The following is an 18,378-nucleotide window of genomic DNA, read 5'->3' on the forward strand; positions in this document are numbered from 1 at the left end:
CTTCATCCCAGCCCCCATCCTGTGAGGGGAGGGCGAGGGTTGCCCCAGGGAGCAAGAAAAATCAAGAAACCTGTTTGTATCTTTCTGTCAATGCTCTTTATCCCGTCTTCGCCTCCACTTCCTGTGTTGTAGGTCCCCCTCCCCTGGCCTCAGTTTCCCCGGCCATTCAATAGGAGGAACCCCGGGATTTCTTTGGGGGCGGAGAAGGGGGGCGTTGCTTCCAAAGGAGACCCTCTTCTCACCGCACCCCTCCCGGGCGGCGATCGCCGGGAGGGCCCTCGCAGGCCAGTGGCCGGGCGGCGGTCCGGCGGTGTCACTGTCACAGTCAGGGGAGGAGGCAAGGTCGCAGTCTGAGGCCCCCGCCTGGCCTCGGGCGGCGGTGCCGCGGCCTCGCCAACCGCCGGCCCCCGCCCGGTGAGCCGCGCACCCGGGCGCAGCGGTGCCCACACTGAGGGCCGGGCGGCGGCGGGGGCGGCTCCATGCGGCACACGTGTGGCGACGCGATCCCTGGCCAGGTGAGCCGGCGCCATGGGGCAGGCGGGCTGCAAGGGGCTCTACCAGTCGCTCTTCGACTACAAGACCGAGAAGTACGTCATCGCCAAGAACAAGAAGGTGGGCCTGCTCTACCGGCTGCTGCAGGTCTCCATCCTGACCTACCTGGTGGTGTGAGTTCTCCGGGGCTCGGGGCTGGGGAGGGGGAAGGGCCGGCCGGGGCCGCAGCTGTGGCCTCCGGGGGCTGGGAATTGGCTTGGGGGCGCCGGGGGTGCCCTGTGACTGGGCTCTGGGACCCAGCTCGGGGAGGCGGCCCTTCTTGTACCGTTGGGCTTAAGGGTGGGGGGTAAGGAGGGAGCCCTCAACTCCCCAGCGGCTCTTGAGGTGATGAGATGCGCCGGGGTTCCTGGGTCCCCCCATTTGTGAGGCTTTCCGTGGGCAGTTCCTTTCTCCAGAGCTGGGGCCGCCAGTGCTATAGGGCTTTGGGAAGGGGGCGAGGCTGCAGGGGCTTGGGCTGCAGCTGTCATGGCAGCCCCCTGGGCCGTAGCCCGGGCTGGCCCAGGCCCCCGGTGGTTTATTTATAGTCGCTGAGCTCAGTGTCAGGCTCCCGGCAGGGGCAACTCATGAGCCTGGCATGTCCCAGAACTCCCTTCTGGCTAGCTCGCCCCACCCGTGGCTGGCCTCTCTGGGGGTCCTGCCCCGAAACCCTCTACCCTCCCTGGCACCCAGCTCTCCTGTCTGCCCCCCTCCCCCGCCCTGCAGGCGCTGGCACCATCAGCTGAGGGGCAGCTCCTTGGGGTCAGCCAGGCACTGTTCAGAGGCCTCACCCCCAAGCAGGGAGCGGACAGGTGGAGAGGAAATGACACCAGACAGCTGGGATGCGGATGTGCCTCTTTCATTCCTTTCGTTAATGCTGTTGAGTCCCTCCTACTTCCTGACTTGGGGAGCGGTAGAGGCTCCTCCAGGGAGGGCAGCCCTGATCCCCACCTCACTCCCACCCGGAGGCTGGGCTTCATCCCTAAGGCACCTGGCTGCCCCCACTGAGGGCCTTCTGTCTCACTGCTCCTCAGCCAGGCTTCCCTTTCCTCCCCTACATCGTTAGCGCCCACTCGTCCTCCTTCACACCTGGCTTCTCGCCCGCTCCTCCCCAGAATTCCCACGATGTAATTACATGCTTATTCAGGGATCATCTGCTTAATGTTCGTGCTGACTGCCCTTGTCAGTCTGGGGATGCCATGAGGGCGGGGCCTGCCTGGTGTCCCCTAACTGCTTAGAGGACAGGTGTGAAATGAATGAGTGAATGAATGGTGGTGGTTGTTCCTTGAGTATTTGCTGAATGTTTCTGTCCAGGCCAGGCCCAGTGTGTCCCTACTAAAATGGCTGGTTGGCTCAAGGGTCACAACCCTCTCAGAGGTCCTTGGATATGGGACAGCCTAGGGCCCAGGACATGCCAGCTGTGCCCCCAGAGATGAGGGTGCAAGCATCCTGGTTGGTGCCTGGGAGAGGCAGGGCATCCCACAGCACTGCTGCAGGACCTCAGGAAGGCGGCTTCCTGCCCTCTTCTGGCTGCAGTTTTCCCAACTTTACCAAGGGGGGTTGACCTGGACAATCTCTAATTAACAGTAACCTCAGTAATAAGTTGATGTGTTATATTCATTAAGCTCCTCCTCTGTGCCTGGCACTCGCTGTGCTAAGCAATTTACTTGTGCCGTCTCGTTAAAAAAATGTATTTTTTTTGTATTTTGATGTAATTTATACTCACAGAAAAGTTTTAATAGTACAGTTTTTTTTAATGCCCTTCACCTAGATTCCTCAAATGATAACATTTTACTACATTTGTGTTTTCCTTATCCCTTTCTCTTTCTATGTGTGTGTATACATGTGCAATTTCTTTCTGTTGAGTAGGTTGCAGGCATGATGTCTCTTCACTCCTAAATACTTCCATGGGTATTTCTTAAAAACAAGGAATTCTCTTATTTAATGAAGGACAAGCATGAAAATTCAGAAATTAACATAAAAATAATATTATCATCTAAGCAACAGACCTTTTGTAAATTGTCCCCAAAATTACCTTTATAGGAAAAGAAAATCCGAAATCATGCCTTGGGTTCAGTTGTCATGTCTCCTTTAATCTGGAGTCACTCCTGAGCCTGTCTTTGTATCTTATGACACTGACATTTTTTGGAGAGTGCAGGATCTTTTAAAAACCATTTTTAAATTGAGGTAAAACTCACATAGCATGTAATTCATCATTTTAACCATGTTAAATTACACAATTCAGTGGTTTTTAGTACATTCACAGTGTTGTACAACCATCACCACTATCTAATTCCAGGATGTTTCCATCACCCCCAAAAGAAACCTGTGTCTATTAACAGTCATTTGCAATTCTCCCCTACCACCATCCCTCCCTTGGTAACCACTAATCTACTTTTTGTTTCTATAGCCCATTCTGGACATTTCATATAAATCAAATCATTACAACATGTGGCCTTTTTTGTTTGGCTTCTTTCACTTAGCATAATGTTTTCAAGATTTATACATACTGTAGCCTTTGTCAGTAAATTATTCCTTTAATTGGTGAATAATATCTCATTATATGGATACACCACATTTTGCTTATGCATTCATCTGTTGGACATTTGGATTGTTTCTGCTTTTTGGCTATTAGGAATAATGCTGCTAAGAACATTCATGTGTAAGTTTTTGTGTGGATATATGATTTCAATTATACTGAGGAGTGGAATTGCTGGGTCATATGGTAACCTTTTGAGCAACTACCCAACTGCTTTCCACGGCACCTACACCTTTTTACATTCCCACCAGCAAGTACCAATTTTTCTGCATCCTCACCAACACTTGTTATTTTCCATTTTTTGGATTACAGATGTCTTATTGGGTATGAAGTACTATCTCACTGTGGTTTTTGATTTGCATTTCCTGACTAAAGATGTTGAGCATCTTTTCACGGGTTTATTGGCCATTTGTATGTCTTTCTTGGAGAAATATCTATTCAAATCCTTAGCCCATATTTCTTTTTTCTTTTTTTAAAATTATTATTACAAATTTATTCATTTATTTATTTTTGGCTGCGTTGGGTCTTCGTTGCTGTGCACGGGCTTTCTCTAGTTGCATCAAGCTGCGGCTACTCTTAATTGCGGTGTGTGGGCTTCTCATTGCGGTGGCTTCTCTTGTTGCAGAGCATGGGCTGTAGGCGTGCAGGCTTCAGTAGTTGCAGCACGTGGGCTCAGTAGTTGTGGCTTGCAGGCTCAGTAGTGGCACACGGGCTCAGGCGCTCCGCGGCATGTAGGATCCTCCCGGACCAGGGCTCGAACCCGTGTCCCCTGCCTTGGCAGGCGGACTACCTACCACTGCGCCACGAGGGAAGCCCCCTTAGCCCATATTTAAATTGGATTACTTGTCTTTTTTATTGTTGAGTTGTAAGACTTCTTTGTATATTCTGGGTACTAGACCCTTATCAGTCATGTGACTCACAAATATTTTCTCCCATTCTCTGGGTTGCCTTTTCAGTTTGTCGATAGTGTCCTTCGATGCACAAAACAGTTCTTAATTTGGATCAAGTCTAACTTACCTATTTCTTCTTTTGTTGCTTGTGTTTTGGGTGTCAAAGAGTACAGGATTTTGCGCTCTAATTTTTTAGAATGCCCCTCAGCTTGGGTCTGTCTGAGGTCTCCTCATGATAAGTTCCAGGTTGTGCACCATGTCCGTTAACCATCCTCATCCCTCTGGAAGGAGGTGCACTTAGCCCTGTGTTGACCCCCCGAGTTCATTGGCTCACCCGAGGTCACATGGCAAGTGTGGGTCGAGCCGGTTTCATCCCAAGCTTGCCCGGCTGCAGGGCCTTGGCTCCTGAGAGCAGCAGCCTCTCGCTTCTGGGGTTGCTTGTCACCTCTGCTGCTTGCAGGACTGGCTTTCAGGCGGCAGAGGGAGTTGTGACTCCTGCCCAGGAGCTGGTGGGAAAGGTGGAGCCCCAGGCCTGCCCCCTCCACACCCTGGGGGCCTGAGGAAACTTCCTGAGGGCAGCAATGAGGCTGACGCCCACCTGCTTGCCCCTCCCTGCAGTTGGGTGTTCCTGGTGAAGAAGTGTTACCAAGACACGGACACATCCCTGCAGAGCAGCGTCATCACCAAAGTCAAGGGTGTGACCTTCACCAACACCTCAGAGCTTGGGGAGCGGCTCTGGGATGTTGCCGACTATGTCATCCCACCCCAGGTCTGAGCCCCACCCAGCACAAGGGCCCAGGCTGACAGGGTCTGGATCCGGGTGGGTGACATGGGAAACTGCTTGGGGAGCCAGGGACCTCCATTCGCTGTCTCCCTTGGCCTGGGACGGCTGCGGAGTTTGCAGATAGACTCTGCCCAGGTCCTTTCCCCCATGCCAAACCCCAGCCCTCCCCAACTGTGCCTTACGGGGCTGCTCTGTTCCCATCAAACCCTGAGCCTGTTGAGACCAAATGGGACCCAGAAAACTTCCAGGTCAGGGTGAGTTGCGTGGCCTGGCACCGAGAGCCCCGCCCTTATATTGGCCACTGTCCCTGGGAGCAGTTCCCTGGGCCGGGGCCAGGCTATCTCATCACTGCCCCTTCTCTTCTCTCCCCTCCTGTATCTCAGCTTGGACCCTGGGGGCTGAGGTCAGAATGGTTTGGGGTTGTGGGCATGGAAGAGACCCCTCTAAGCATACCTGCTCTGGGACTCCGAGGTCAGTGGGCTCTTGGGTGGGATCCACTGATTTTGTGGCCCCAGTGTCTGCAACACCCATGCAGAGATCCCACCACCTTCCAGGCAGCCCCGGGAAGGGGGGACCCCAAATAGCAGGAGTGGGTTCCTCAACCTCCCTCTGGTTTCGCAGGGAGAGAATGTCTTCTTTGTAATCACCAACCTGATCGTGACCCCCAACCAGCGGCAGGAAACCTGTGCCGAGGTGCGTCTTGGTGCAGAGAGCTGGGGAGGGGGTGGGAGAGCTGCCAGCAGTACTTGGGGTCCACCCCTCTCCTGAGGCAGGGGTGTCGACCCCCTCCAAGGGCCCTGGGGGATGTGTGCACCAGCATGCCTACCTGCATTGTTCAGGGGAGAAGCAGGTTCTCAAGGGGTGAGCCGCCACAGGCAAGAGAGGAACCCCTGGCCTCACCCTGGGGTGGGACCTGGTTCTGAGAAGGGGTCCCTGCAGGCACCTCCCCCCCGCCAGGCACCCTTTCTCTCCTGACAGAGTGAAAGCATTCCTGATGCCTTGTGCTATGAGGACAGCGACTGCCCTCCTGGGGAGCCTGTTGTGGCTGGAAATGGTGAGGCCTGGGGTAGACGGGGCTGGGGGCAGAAGGGGGGCTGGAACCAGGAGGTTCCCGGCATTGTCCTTCTCCCACCCCTGCAGGAGTGAGGACTGGCCGCTGCCTGCGGGCGGGGAGCGAGCAAAAGGGCACCTGTGAGATCTTCGCCTGGTGCCCGGTGGAGACAAAGTCCAGGCCAGCGTGAGTGGCTGTAACCTCGGGACCGTGAGGAGTTACCCAGTCCTGGGCAGCGGGTCCCAGCCCGATGGTGGAGATGTGTCCTGGGGGAGAAGCTAGGACATCCCACAAAGGCCCCAGGACCACCCCGACATGATCAAATTGACTGTCCTTTGCAAAGGCTCCAGGGCACCCAGGGAGCAGACAGGCTTCAGCCTCAGCACAGGCATGGAGGGGGCGGGGCAGGGCCTCCTGAGCAGACTGTCCTGCCTTGGTTTTCAGGAAGCCGCTCCTGGGCGAAGCTGAAGACTTCACTGTTTACATAAAGAACTTCATTCGTTTCCCCAAATTCAACTTCTCCAAGTACGTGGGCCTGTGTTGCATGGTGTGTATGGGACGCTGTGTGGAATGACCCACTGGGTAATGAGGAGGCACCCTTTCCCGTGCAGTGGCGGCCGGGCTGTGTCCTTTTGTACTGGAGGATGTTGGGGGTGGGAAAGCAGTCAGGATCTGAGGGGCTAAAAGTCAAGGGCTCAGCGTGGGTCAGGCCCGGTTTCTGGCCTGGGAACAGCGAGTGTCACCTTCCTTTCACTGGCTCTTCATGGCCTCCACCCAGGACAAATGTGCTGGACACCACAGACAGAGCGTTCCTGAAGTCCTGTCAGTTTGGCCCCAAGGACCCCTACTGCCCCATCTTCCGACTGGGGTCTGTGGTCCGCTGGACGGGGAGCAGCTTCCAGGAGATAGCTGTGCAGGTAGGTGGTGGGGCTGGAGGGCTCTGGGCTTGAGCTCTGCAATGAGGAGGGGGTGTGGAGGGGGACCCATGGGATGGGGTGGCCCTGCATTCACCTGCCCAGGGACTGTCTCAGAACTAGCTGTGCTGCACAGCCAGCTGTGCTGCACTCGGTGAGGGCCACACTTGCACCCGCGTCTGGCTCTTGAGTCCTGGGGCATCAGCTGAAACCGAGCCAGGAGCCCCACTGGCACCCTGGCTGTGGTGTGAGGTGCCAGTCCTGCAGTAGGTGCTCGCTCGGGTCATCCCCTTCTCCCTGGAGCGTGAAGCAGGAGGATATGGGCTGTCAGCGACGTACTTTTCTCAGTCACCCCAGAGGTGTGAACCCTCCCGGAAGGATGCTCCAGTGGGGCCAACCCCCTGCCTGAGCTCTCCATGAAGAGCTGGTCTGTGACTTCTATCTCCAGAGAGTTCTGTGCACTGATTCTTGTCTCCTTTGCATCAAGGGTGGTGTGATAGGAATTCAGATTGACTGGGACTGTGACCTTGACAGAGCTCCCTCAGAATGTTACCCTCGCTATTATTTTAACCGTCTGGACAACAGATTTTCAGAAAACTCTCTTGCTTCTGGGTACAACTTCAGGTAACGGGGGCTAAGTCTGCCACCTTATGACCCTGTCCACGTTTCGTGTCCTTGCCTGGGTGCCAGCGCTATGACACCCCTTCCTGGGGGTGGGTGTCAGAGTGGGAGGTGCAGGGAGGCTGCCAGGGGGCCTCTGGGACAGAAGCATTGGCCATGGCTCTGGACTTGCCCTGAAGGTGAGGCCTGGGTCAGGCCCATCAGTGCCTTCGTGGCCCGAGTTGGCCCAGCAGTCGTGGGAAAGCCCTTGCCTCTTGGGGAGCGTCTGGCAAGAACTGCAAAGATCTGAACGAATCTTTTATGTCACGTCAGCAAGGGGGTCTCCAACCTTTCCTGGGGCTGCTGAATGCCAGGGTCCTGGGGGTGGGGTGGGGTTATAAATCTCCAAGGTAGTGGAGCCTGCGTTGCCAAACAGGGAAGAACCAGGCAGGCCGAGGGCTCCCCGAGCCGTGTCTCCCCCAGGTTTGCCAAGTATTACCGAGACGCAGCTGGGGTGGAGCTCCGCACGCTGTTTAAAGCCTACGGGATCCGCTTTGATGTGATGGTGAATGGCAAGGTGTGTGGGTGAGGCTCCCCTTCTGAAGCTGGGCAGGTCCTGGGAGGGTGGGGCATGCTGGGGGGACCCCAGGCTGGCTCTGGTGGAGTCCCTGGGGATCCCGCTGTCCTGCTGCCTTCCTCACCCCACCTTGTCTCTCTGTGCTCCAGGCAGGGAAGTTCAACATTGTCCCCACAGTCATCAACGTGGGCTCAGGGGTGGCGCTCATGGGTGTGGTGAGTACCTCTCCCCCACCCCCTTTACCCTCCGAGCACCCGCGGGGGCGGGCAGGGGGGACACTGCCCCAGGGGAGTTGCCCCAGTGCTCCAGAAAGAACCAGAACTGGGGAGGTCAGTGTGGATATGGGGGTGAACAGGGCTCTCTGGGACTTCACACCCCTCCAGCAGCCCCCAGGTGGCCGTGACTACCTGGGTTTCTCTTTCCAGAGCCAGAGAGGCTTCTGCCTGTGGCTCTGCAGCTGGGGGGTTCTCTGGGATCCTGCACAGCCTTGTCTCCACTTCTGCTAAAGAGGCAGGATCCGGCTGTACACAGGGCTTCTCAGCCGCGGCCCTGTTGACACGTAGGGCCAGATCACTTTTTTTGTGGGGTGACTGTGTGCATTGTAGGGTGTCTTGACAGCATCCTCGGCCTCTACCCACCAGACGCCAGCGGCACATTCCCCCCCAGTTGTGACGGCCAAAAATGTCTCCAGACGTTGCCAAACTGCCCCACCCCCGTTGTGAATCACGGGGCTAAGATGAGAGGCAGGGAAGTCGGGCTGTGGTCCAGGGCTGTCCTTTCAGCTGGGCAGAGGGGCCACCGGAGAGGAAGTAACGGCTGGAGGGCAGGGAAAGGCTTCCTCTGGATCTTTCATGCCCCTTTGTTTTTCTGGAAGTTTTTTAAAGACAAGGCAGTCATCAGAGTGGCTCACACCCATACCAGCAAGCCCCTTGCCAAGGTTTCTGGCAGCCTTGTCCCTGGTTCCTCTGCCCGGGAGGTCACAGCAGCCCCATGGGGGCTTCCAGGAGGACCTCGGACTGACTTTTTATTGAGACCAGGAACACCGTGTCCTGTAGCAGGACAAAGAGGCCATGCTCCTGAGAGGTGGTCAGTGGATGAAAGTGGGCCCCAAGGGACTCCTCTTAACTGCAGCAACATTGCTGGGGAGCCCTGCACGTTTGCATAGGTAACCTCCCAAGACAGGGGCCACCTTCAGACATCACTTTCTTATGATGGGGGTAAATCAGAACATAGGCATCTGGGGACACATTTGTGGAATGCAGGTAATGGGGAAAAGTGGTAGAGGCTGGGTGGGGGGTGGTGGGAAGAGTGTTCTCTGTGGAACAAGGAATTGATAACCTTTTTGGCATCTGGGGTGGGGGGGTGGGAAAGGTTGTGCAATGCCCAGGGTCAGAGGACCTGGTTCACCTGTGGTCCTCCATCAACCCTCTCCCACCACCCCGCCCCCTCCTCTCTGTGCAGTGGGTGGAGTCGCCCTCTGGTGGAGGAGACTGGTATTTGCGCCATCCACTCTGGTCTGAAGAGCTTGTGTTCAGGTGTCAGTGGGTCGGTCCGCTGGGTTGGCGCAGGCCTCCTCATCTTTCCTTGACCACTGCTGTGGTGTCCTTGTTGTTTAGATACCCTCCAGTCCCTCTCTCACTGCCTACTAAAGGGATCTTCCCGCAATGCCACAATTCCGTTCCTGGCCCCGTTCTCGGGCGTGACGAGCCTGTTCCTCTGCAGTGCCCTTCCTGAGCGTTTTTTCCTTTTTCCTTATATAAAATCCTCTTCAGCCTCAAGACTCAGCCCAGCTGTTCCCCCCCCCAGGCTGAGTCGCGTCCCGTCTTCTCTCTGCTGCCCCTGCTCCTCTCCCCACCACGGGACACTGTCACTCTGTCATAATTGATATGCTCGTCTCCTGCACCAGAGGGGGAGTTCCCAGAGGGTCTCATTGTCTTACTCTTTCCCGCACCCCAGGGCAGTGCCTGGCACTGGTGAGCGCTCAGCAGACCCTGGCTGAAGGCGTGACTCGATGGGATCAGGGTAGTGCGGCGCGCGCAACCTGAGGGGTCAGACGGACCACAGGCTAACTCTGGCTCTACCGTGGACCAGCTTTGTGGCCTTGGACAAAGATGCCTCTTTCTGAGCACAGCCCCCCTCGGGTTGCTGCAGGATCAAATGGGATGTAGTTGGTGTCAGGTGGCCGGGTGCTCCCTGGAAGTCTAGGATTCTGAGTCGGGGACCCCAACTCTCTTGCAGGGGTCTTTCTTCTGCGACCTGGTCCTCATCTACTTCATCAAAAAGAGCCACTTTTACCGAGACAAGAAATATGAGGAAGTGAGGTCAGTTATGCCTCCTCCCAGCGGCCCTAGGGGAGCCCACTAGGTCAGCCTCTCCCCCTCCCGGGCTCAGAACACTTACCCTGGTTTTATGTCGGCGTTTGCGGGGTAGAGGCAGGGCTGAATACGGGGAGCTCCCTTGGAAGGGCTGGGTAAGGCGGAATGTTCTGAGTACCGGCTCTACAAAACTGGATTCTACTTCAGAGCAGCTGGCAGAAGACAAGACCACCCAGGCCATGGGCAGACCTGGTTTCCAGGCCTGGCCCTGCCACTGTCTCCCCAGGTGACTACGGACCAGTCCCAGGCCGCCTTGGGCCTCAGTTTCTCTCTCTGTGAGATGAGAGTGTTGGTTACATACAGTGCCTTCCAGCACCTACAATTTTAGGATTCTTGGACTTGGTGGTCCTATTTCCGCCCCCCGCCCCACTCTGGGGGCCTATTTCCAGGCTTTCTTGGGGGTGTGTGGGGGGGCTGTGGGGTGTGTGTGTGTGTTTCAGAGGAGGAGGACAGTATGAGTGGGAAGTCCTGACGGCTGGGTGGACAGGAAGGGGCGAGGAGCCCTGGCCCAGCCCTTGGAGCCTTGGAGAAGGCTTTCTGGAGGAGCTGGGATGGAAAAGGGAGATTGCAGATGGTGGGCTCTGGACAGGCACTGGGCGCTGCTCCCTCAGTCCCATCCCAACCTGGGACGGGGCAGAGGGCCAGCCTGCATCATCTGCCTGGACTGAATCCCAGCCCTGGTTCCCAGGCTGAGCCCTGAGCCCTGACTGCACCTGCCACCCCTGCTGAGCTGCTGGGGGAAGAGGGGCGCCCCCTGCAGGGCGAGTGGCTCACCAGCCCAGGGAGGAGGTGAGACCCACAGGCCAGGGTTAATGGGTCATGTCCTGCCCAGGAACCTAGAGGTCCTCGACCGAATGGCAGAGTCCTCGCAGCAGAGCGTGGCCCCAGACGCGGTGGGGCTGGCGGAGCAGCCAGAGGTGCAGGATGGAGGCGGCGCCCAGAAGGAGAATGGCTGTGTGTGCCGGCAGCTCCTCCAGCCCGCCAGGTGAGGGGCTGCCCAGCCGAGGGCCAGGAACGAGGTCCGCAGAGACAGCCCAGCTGGCTACTGTGCTCCCTGCTCTGGGTGACCTGGCCCCAAGGCAGGATGCCAGGGACCCAGCAGAGCCCATCCAAGCTGGACTTGGGGGGCGGGGAGGGGTGCTGGTGGTGCTTTAGCCCCTCCACGATGCCCATTACCCTCCAGTACCCCTGAGCAACCACAAACCTGTCTGCTTGCTATGCTGTGCCCATGTTAAGACAGTAACAGTACTATCATTTACTCAGGCTTACTCTGCTGGGCACTGCTCTGAGTTCTTTGTACATGTGAACTCTTTTCAGCAACCTAATGAGGTGGACATTAATATTTCCTGTTCTAATGAGGAAACCGAGGCTCAGAGAGGTCAAGTAACTTGCTCAAGTCACACAGCTAATAAATGGCAGAGCTGGGATTTGAACCTGGGCAGTGGGTTCCTAGAATCCAGTTCTCCATCAGGTTATTTTGCCTTACCGAGCCCTTCATCCCTCCACGCCCCATCAGATGCCTCCCCTAAGCTCCTCTTTGATGTGGAAATTCTGGAGCTGCCCTAGCCTGAGGACAGTGGTGGCTGTGCTGACAGGTGACCTGCAGGCTGCCCTTCCCCGAGCACTGCCCAGAAGCCCCGGGCAGCCTGGCGCTTTCTGTAGACCTGACCACAGCCTGGCATGGGAGGGAGCCCTGGGCTGAGTCAGGAGGCAGCCCTCAGGCCTGTTCTGCTTCCCTGCCTCACTATGTGCCCCTGAGCAGGTGCCTGGCCCTTTCTGGGCCTGTTTTCCCTTTTGTTCCAGGGCGCTGGACACAGGGGAACCTCCAGCTCAGTGAGTAGGGTTCCCTGACTCTCCTCTCGTCAACCACATCAGAGGCGTTCACTGACCTGTGGCTGGCTGCCCTCTGCTTCGAGCTTCCATTCTCTGCTGACTCAGCAATTGGCAGCCTCCAGTGGGGAGCTGGGCCTGGGCAGGGAAAGAGAGAGCGGTGAGCCAGGATGGAGAGGGAAGGCAAAGGATGGAGAGGAGTGAGGAGAGAAAGATGGAGAGGCTGGGAGATCTGCTGGGGTAGGCCTGTGCCAGCAGCCCCCCACGTGCTCCCTGTCACTTCCTGGGTGCTCACCTGAGCTCCTTCACCTGCAAGAGGAAAGAGCGGCTGCCCTGCTGGTCTTGGCCAGCCTCGCCTGTTGCTGTGGGGCTGCAGCGGCTGCTCATTGCTGGGCCAGCTCCAGAGGCCGCGGCCTGAGCGCCTCCCCGTGCCTGGGCCGCGGCCAGGGACCCCTCAGACTGCCGCTCTCTACGAACGCTCACTGCCTGCCGCACTGCCAGCCAGAGGCTTCTGCAGGCGGAGTCTGCCTTTAGGGAGGCCGTTCCTGCCTGCAGGGCTCCCAAGTGTCTTCTGTGCCCTGTGTGCCCCCACCCACCCACCCACCCACAGGTCTGGCCACCAGGGGAATGGAAAGGTGAATGTGGAGCAGCTGCAGAACCTGCAGACCGTGGAGGCATAGCCAGAGCTGTTGGCTGACAGCAGATTTGGTGAAGATTTGAGGGCAGAACTACCCACAGCTCTGAACTGGGAAGAGTCATCGTCATCCAAATGGGACGGGGCTTCCAGGCACAGCCCTCCCTCCTGCGCTTTGGGATCCTGCTACAAGCTTTTTGTTGTGTGTGTGGGGAGGGGAGCCTCCCAGTGGCCACAGTGGCTCATGCAGAAGAGGCCCTGGGGAGGGGAAGGGTGGAGGGCAGGCCAGGGGCCTAGAGTGTTTTCATTTTTCCTGAGAACTTAGTAGGGCATTCAGTTATTCATTCATTCACACAGCAAACACTGATGCCTGCTGCGGGCTGGGCCCTGTCCAAAAGACGCTTGAATGAGACACCTGGCCCCCAGGGAGGGGTGCATGCATGTAACCCTTCAGAGCCGACAGACATGAGAGCTGGGCCCAGCACTCTGGCCTTCCTCCAGCCTCTAGCTGAGACCTGCACAAATCCCTAGAGCGAATGATGGCTCCCCAGAGAAGGACCTTGGCCAACACCCAAGGGGACGTTTGGCCTTGCCCCCAGCGGTGAAACTTAAAGGTGGCCAAGGAGGCAACTGGGAAAGGACTGGACCTGTGAGGAGGCAGCTGGCCATGAGGAAGGAGAGCCTCGGGAAGCTCAGGGGATAGCGTCTCACCCAGATGGGAGACGCATCTGCCTGTGTGGTTCGGCTCCTGCTGTTCTGTGGGGCTTGCAGTGTCCCTGCTCGGCTTCCCTCCCCGTCTCCTCTAGGGCTCCATCTGAAGGGCTAATGAGATGACGAACGGCGCTCAGTCGTCAGGTGGAAACAGTTGTTACTAGGTTGGCCCTCAACCCTCTCCCTCAGTGGCTGTAAAGCATTGCCACTCGAAGGGTGGTCTGTGGACCAGCAGCCTCCGCATCATCTGGGAGCTTGTTAGAAATGCAGTCTCAGGCCCCTCCCTCACGCCCCTAAATCAGAACCTGCATTTCAACAAGACTCCCAAGTGATTCGTGCGCACGTGAAAGGTTGAGAAGCAGTGCTTGAGAAGATATACAAAACCTGGTTCTCAAAAGGTCAGCTTTGGTGAGTGGCATCAATTTCCAGGTCAGACTTACCTCAAGCAACCTTGAGACCAAGCAGATTCCCCCCTTCCCTCCCTCAGGAAAGTGGCATTATGCTCAATTCATTCAAATTAAAATATTTTGACTGGGTCACACTTAAATGACTCAAAATTTAAGAGGTACAATAGAACAAAAGTGAAAAGCTTCCCTTCCACCCGTTCCCGGAGGCAACCTGTGTTACCAATTCCAAGAGGCTCACCTGTCTTGCTGAGAATCCACTGAGTTACTCCTTCCCTCAGGAAATGAACTTTTCCTGCCGCCTGCAGTCAGACCAAGTCTCCTCCGTCAGATGCAAGAGAATATGCTGGGCTAGGGAGCCGGCTGGCTCGCTTCTCCCTCTGCACTCGCTGAGGAGCCCCAGCGTAAACGCAAGGGGAGGGGTCTAGAACTCAATCACGGTTGTTGAAACCAGCTGGCAGCCCAGGCCTGCAGTGCTGCCCGTCTCCCAGCAAGCCTGGGTGCTGTGTGAGCACTTGCCCTGACTCAAGGGAGCACCCTCTCTGGGAGGACTCTGGTTCTCCACACAGAGCGCGGAGTAAACATCCTTCCACTGGGGCCTTTGGACGAGGGTTGGAGAGGCGGAAAGGTCTCTGGTGAGGCTGGCCTCTGGGGCACAGGGGCGTGGTCCCCAGAACAGGACCCCTTCTAGATCAAGCAGCTCCTCCCCTGGGCTGCTAGGTGACCTGTCAGCAAGCCCAACCCACTGTCTGAAGAGAAAGTGAAAAATCCAGGTGACTTGCTGTGGTGGTTCACTTCCTCTCTAAGGCTAACCTTTGGATCTGATAACACAGCATATTACTTATATGTTTGGGAGTGAAAAGGGCAGGCAGGGGTCATGGCCGCTGAGGAGTTGGTCTGGTTTCTTTTAACCTGCTTTTGGAATCGCTTGGCCGCAGCCGTAACACTTGGGGACAGCTGTGTTATTTGTTTTATACTGGAATGGAAGTGTCTCCCTACGGCTACTCCTTCAGTCAGTAAATATTTGAGTGCCTGCTGTGTCAGGTGTTGGACTAAATGCTGGTGACACAGTGGCGAGCAGCACAGAAACGGTCCCTGCCCAGGTGCTCAGAGTCTAGGGGTCACACATCAATCACAAACGGGATGGGGTGCTTTGAGAGTCCTCAGGAGTGGCCAGGTTTCCACAAGGAAGGGACACACAAGTTGAAGTCAGGTTAGTAGCAGTCTAACTAGGTGATGGGGGAAGCATGCAGGTCAGGGAACCACATGTAGAAAAGACGTGAGAAAGAGCAACTGAGGAACTGGAATGCAGAAGGTGTCACTGGAGCAGCTTCTGTGAGGCTTTCATCAAGTTGACGTTCTTTAATTTTAAGGGTTGCCCCTTTAAACTTACTGCCATGGAGGACTTAACCTAATTGTTTCCTCAAATCCAGCAAAGCTTTCCAGGTGGCCTCTCCCCTACATGTCAGAGGCCCCATGCTCAGGAAGCCAGACGGGCCAGTGGCCCCCATCGAAGCTTCTGGATGGTGTTACACACAGCCAGTTCCCATGCTTTTGCACAGCACCACGCCTGCCCGCGTTTTTTCATAAACTTGGTGAATGAGTAGGAGGCTCATTAATCTTACAGAAACTGGCTTTGAAGTGGGAAGAAGAGAAGCAGGACCTTGAGCACTTTCCAAACTTGGGAAAGCCCATTTCCCTCGGTGCACCTCATCAGGAAGATGATCGTGCCAGCCTCCCAAGATCTTCCCATGCTGACGTTTCAGTATCACAGGAATTGTCTACGCTTACGTTCAAGCCCTGGCCTAAAGCCGTCTACCTATTCCATGCCTGTGGAGTACCATGATGGTGGCCAATGGGAAAGTGTTAAATTGGGTGCTATTAATGTGACATCATAGGGACCAGCCATTGAAAGAGCAAAGTGCGGGCTTCCCTGGTGGCGCAGTTAATTGAGAATCCGCCTGCCAGTGCAGGGGACACGGGTTCGAGCCCTGGTCCGGGAAGATCCCACATGCCCCGGAGCAACTGGGCCCGTGTGCCACGACTATTGAGCCTGTGCTCTGAAGCCCGTGAGCCACAGCAACTGAGGCCCGTGCACCTAGAGCCTGTGCTCTGCAACAGGAGAGGCCACCGCAATGAGAGGCCTGCGCAATGCGGCGAAGAGTGGCCCCCACTGCAACTAGAGAAAAACCCGCAAGCAGCAACAAAGACCCAGTGCAGCCAAAAATAAATAAAATAAATTAAAAAAAAAAAAAGCGCAAAGTGCCCTTTACTCCTGATGCAGTGGTCACCAGGACTGACCAGTCACGGATGCCTTTTTGTGCCCCCCAAGCCCATCAGTTCCTTTCTCAATGGCTAGCTGACCCCTGGGGAACCAGTCATAAAGGGGGGAATGTGACTTCCTCCAGGTGTCTCTGAGTACCCCAGCTAGGGTCTGCAGTGCCCTGGGAAGTCCCTAAATCGCCCCATTTGGAATGGCATCTTGCATGTCTGGAAAAGGGCTCCACTTGGTTCCAACCTGCCCCCACCTCCCCAAGTGGTACACCTCTCCTCAGAGCATATTCTCCAGTGGACCCAAGAGTGCTCTCTACAAAGGACACCTTTCTTTCAGCTGTTTCCCCTTAGGCCAGCACACAGAATTAAAGGGGGGAGATATCAAGCATTTTCTGGGTCCTGACCAGTATATGTATTTTCTGACATTTTAATTTGGTTATAAAACAATAAAAGGTGTTAATTTTAAATGTGTCCTGATCTTCTCTCCTTCATATTTTCATGGTTACCTGGTGTTTTAGAGGAAAACGTAAAGAAGGCAAGACCAAAAGAGGCCGACACAAGAAGCAAGTAGTGAGCAATATATTACTTTCCTTATTGTCTTGCAAAGAAATTCAAATGAAAGGAAACTCTTTAAATGAGCAAACATTAAAGGACTAGGAAGGCACTGATAAAACTGGTTCTTTTCATTTAATGAGTATAATCTGATAAAACTCTGGAAAGCATTTGGAATCAAGTTTTTAGCCTCTAGTAGCTTACTAAATTCCCTCAAAATGATATAGATGTGAAGACATGCACTGCAGTCTTTTTTATAATAACATTTCAAACAATTTTACTGCCCAACAATAGAGGAATGGTTAAGTAAATCAGCTCACTTTTCCCCATACCCCCCAGCAGGACTCACCCTGCATCAGGACTGAACCCTCCCTTCCCACTTAGAGAAGTCCCTGAAAGGACCAGGGAGGTTGGGAGAGCAGGTGGGGTGTGTAAACCATGAACGTGAGCATCTTCATTGGTGGTCAGAGAAAGGGTTCAGAGGTGGTCACTGGGAGAAGGAGGCAAAGCTATCACCTCAGCCGCTTCTTGGCTTCATGTGAAAACATCTGGTCCAAAGCCCAAAATGGGATTCAGGAGGCCTGGGCCTCCGCTATTGGTCACAGGTCACCACCTACTATCTGTAAAAGGGGACCTGAATTCCAGCTCTCAGATTCCCTTCTGATCTAAAACTGGTTCTTTTCTAAAAGTCCCAATCTGATCACATCGCTCCTAGCTAAAACTTTCAAAGGCTCCCCCCAATTGCTATTCATATCAAGGGCAAACTGTAATTGAGCAAGAGCCTATGTGGCCTTCCCAGGACAGAATGTCCTCCACATGCCTCCTGTCTGTAGAAAAACTTTAGCTTCCTAGGCTTTCCCCCAGTTCCAAAGAATAAATTTAATCAGAGAAGTGAGAAAACACAGAAAGAAAGGAAAACAGTCAAGCAAGACAAAATAATAGCTAAGCAAATAACAGCTAAACTAAGTCAAAGACCTTTAGTTCCTCCTCAACGGCTACAGATAACATTCTGAGCCACGTCCTTTGAGCTGTTTTGCAGATAATGAAACCCTCACCAGGTGGAAGAAGTTAACTGTATGCTGCCCACAAGCAGTAGACCCCAGACCTGTTGGAACCAGAACGTTGATGATGTTAACTCCTGGTCACCTCAACAGCAACCAATCAGAAAACTGTCCACAGGTTGATCATGCACCCTGCAACCCTCCCCCTCACGCTGTCTTAAAAAAACTTTCCCTGAAAGCCATCAGGGAGTTTGGGCCTTTTGAGCACTAGCTGCCTGGTCTCCTTGCTTTGCACCTGCAATAAGCACTGCACTTTCCTTCACCACAACCCAGTGTAAGTAGATTGGTTTTACTGCGCATGGACAATTGGACCCAAGTTTAGTTCGGCAGCAAAACCTCCCACTGTGCTCTACCTCAGGGCCTCTTCTCTCTAACTTTTCAGACACAGGCCAAACTCCTTTGTTCTCAATGGCCCTCACACATGCACTTTGTTGCAAGTAACACCTTCTCCACACTTGACTGTTACTCAACCTTTGCATCCTAATTGTAATGTTATTTCCTCAAAGAAGCTACTCCGTGGGCTTCCCTGGTGGCTCAGTGGTTAAGAATCCGCCTGCCAATGTAGGGGACACAGGTTTGAGCCCTGGTCCAGGAAGATCCCACATGCCGTGGAGACACTAAGCCCGTGCGCCACAACTACTGAGCTTGTGCTCT

General features: G+C 55.1%; 1 protein-coding gene across 1 annotated transcript; it reads left to right on the forward strand.

Annotated features, from left to right (window-relative positions):
- Window positions 1-528: 528 nt before the first annotated feature.
- P2RX5 (purinergic receptor P2X 5) lies at window positions 529-12,768 on the forward strand (the record flags this gene model as incomplete). Its single annotated transcript, XM_079725077.1, has 13 exons — window positions 529-665; window positions 4,576-4,726; window positions 5,363-5,434; window positions 5,720-5,795; window positions 5,882-5,978; window positions 6,237-6,317; window positions 6,571-6,709; window positions 7,194-7,330; window positions 7,790-7,883; window positions 8,033-8,098; window positions 10,122-10,204; window positions 11,091-11,243; window positions 12,699-12,768. 13 exons carry the CDS (start codon window positions 529-531, stop codon window positions 12,766-12,768), a joined length of 1,356 nt encoding a protein of 451 aa, XP_079581203.1.
- Between the last annotated feature and the right edge of the window lie 5,610 nt (window positions 12,769-18,378).

Source organism: Hyperoodon ampullatus (assembly GCF_949752795.1).
Source record: "Hyperoodon ampullatus genome assembly, chromosome: 19".
Taxonomy (NCBI): Eukaryota; Metazoa; Chordata; class Mammalia; order Artiodactyla; family Ziphiidae; genus Hyperoodon; species Hyperoodon ampullatus.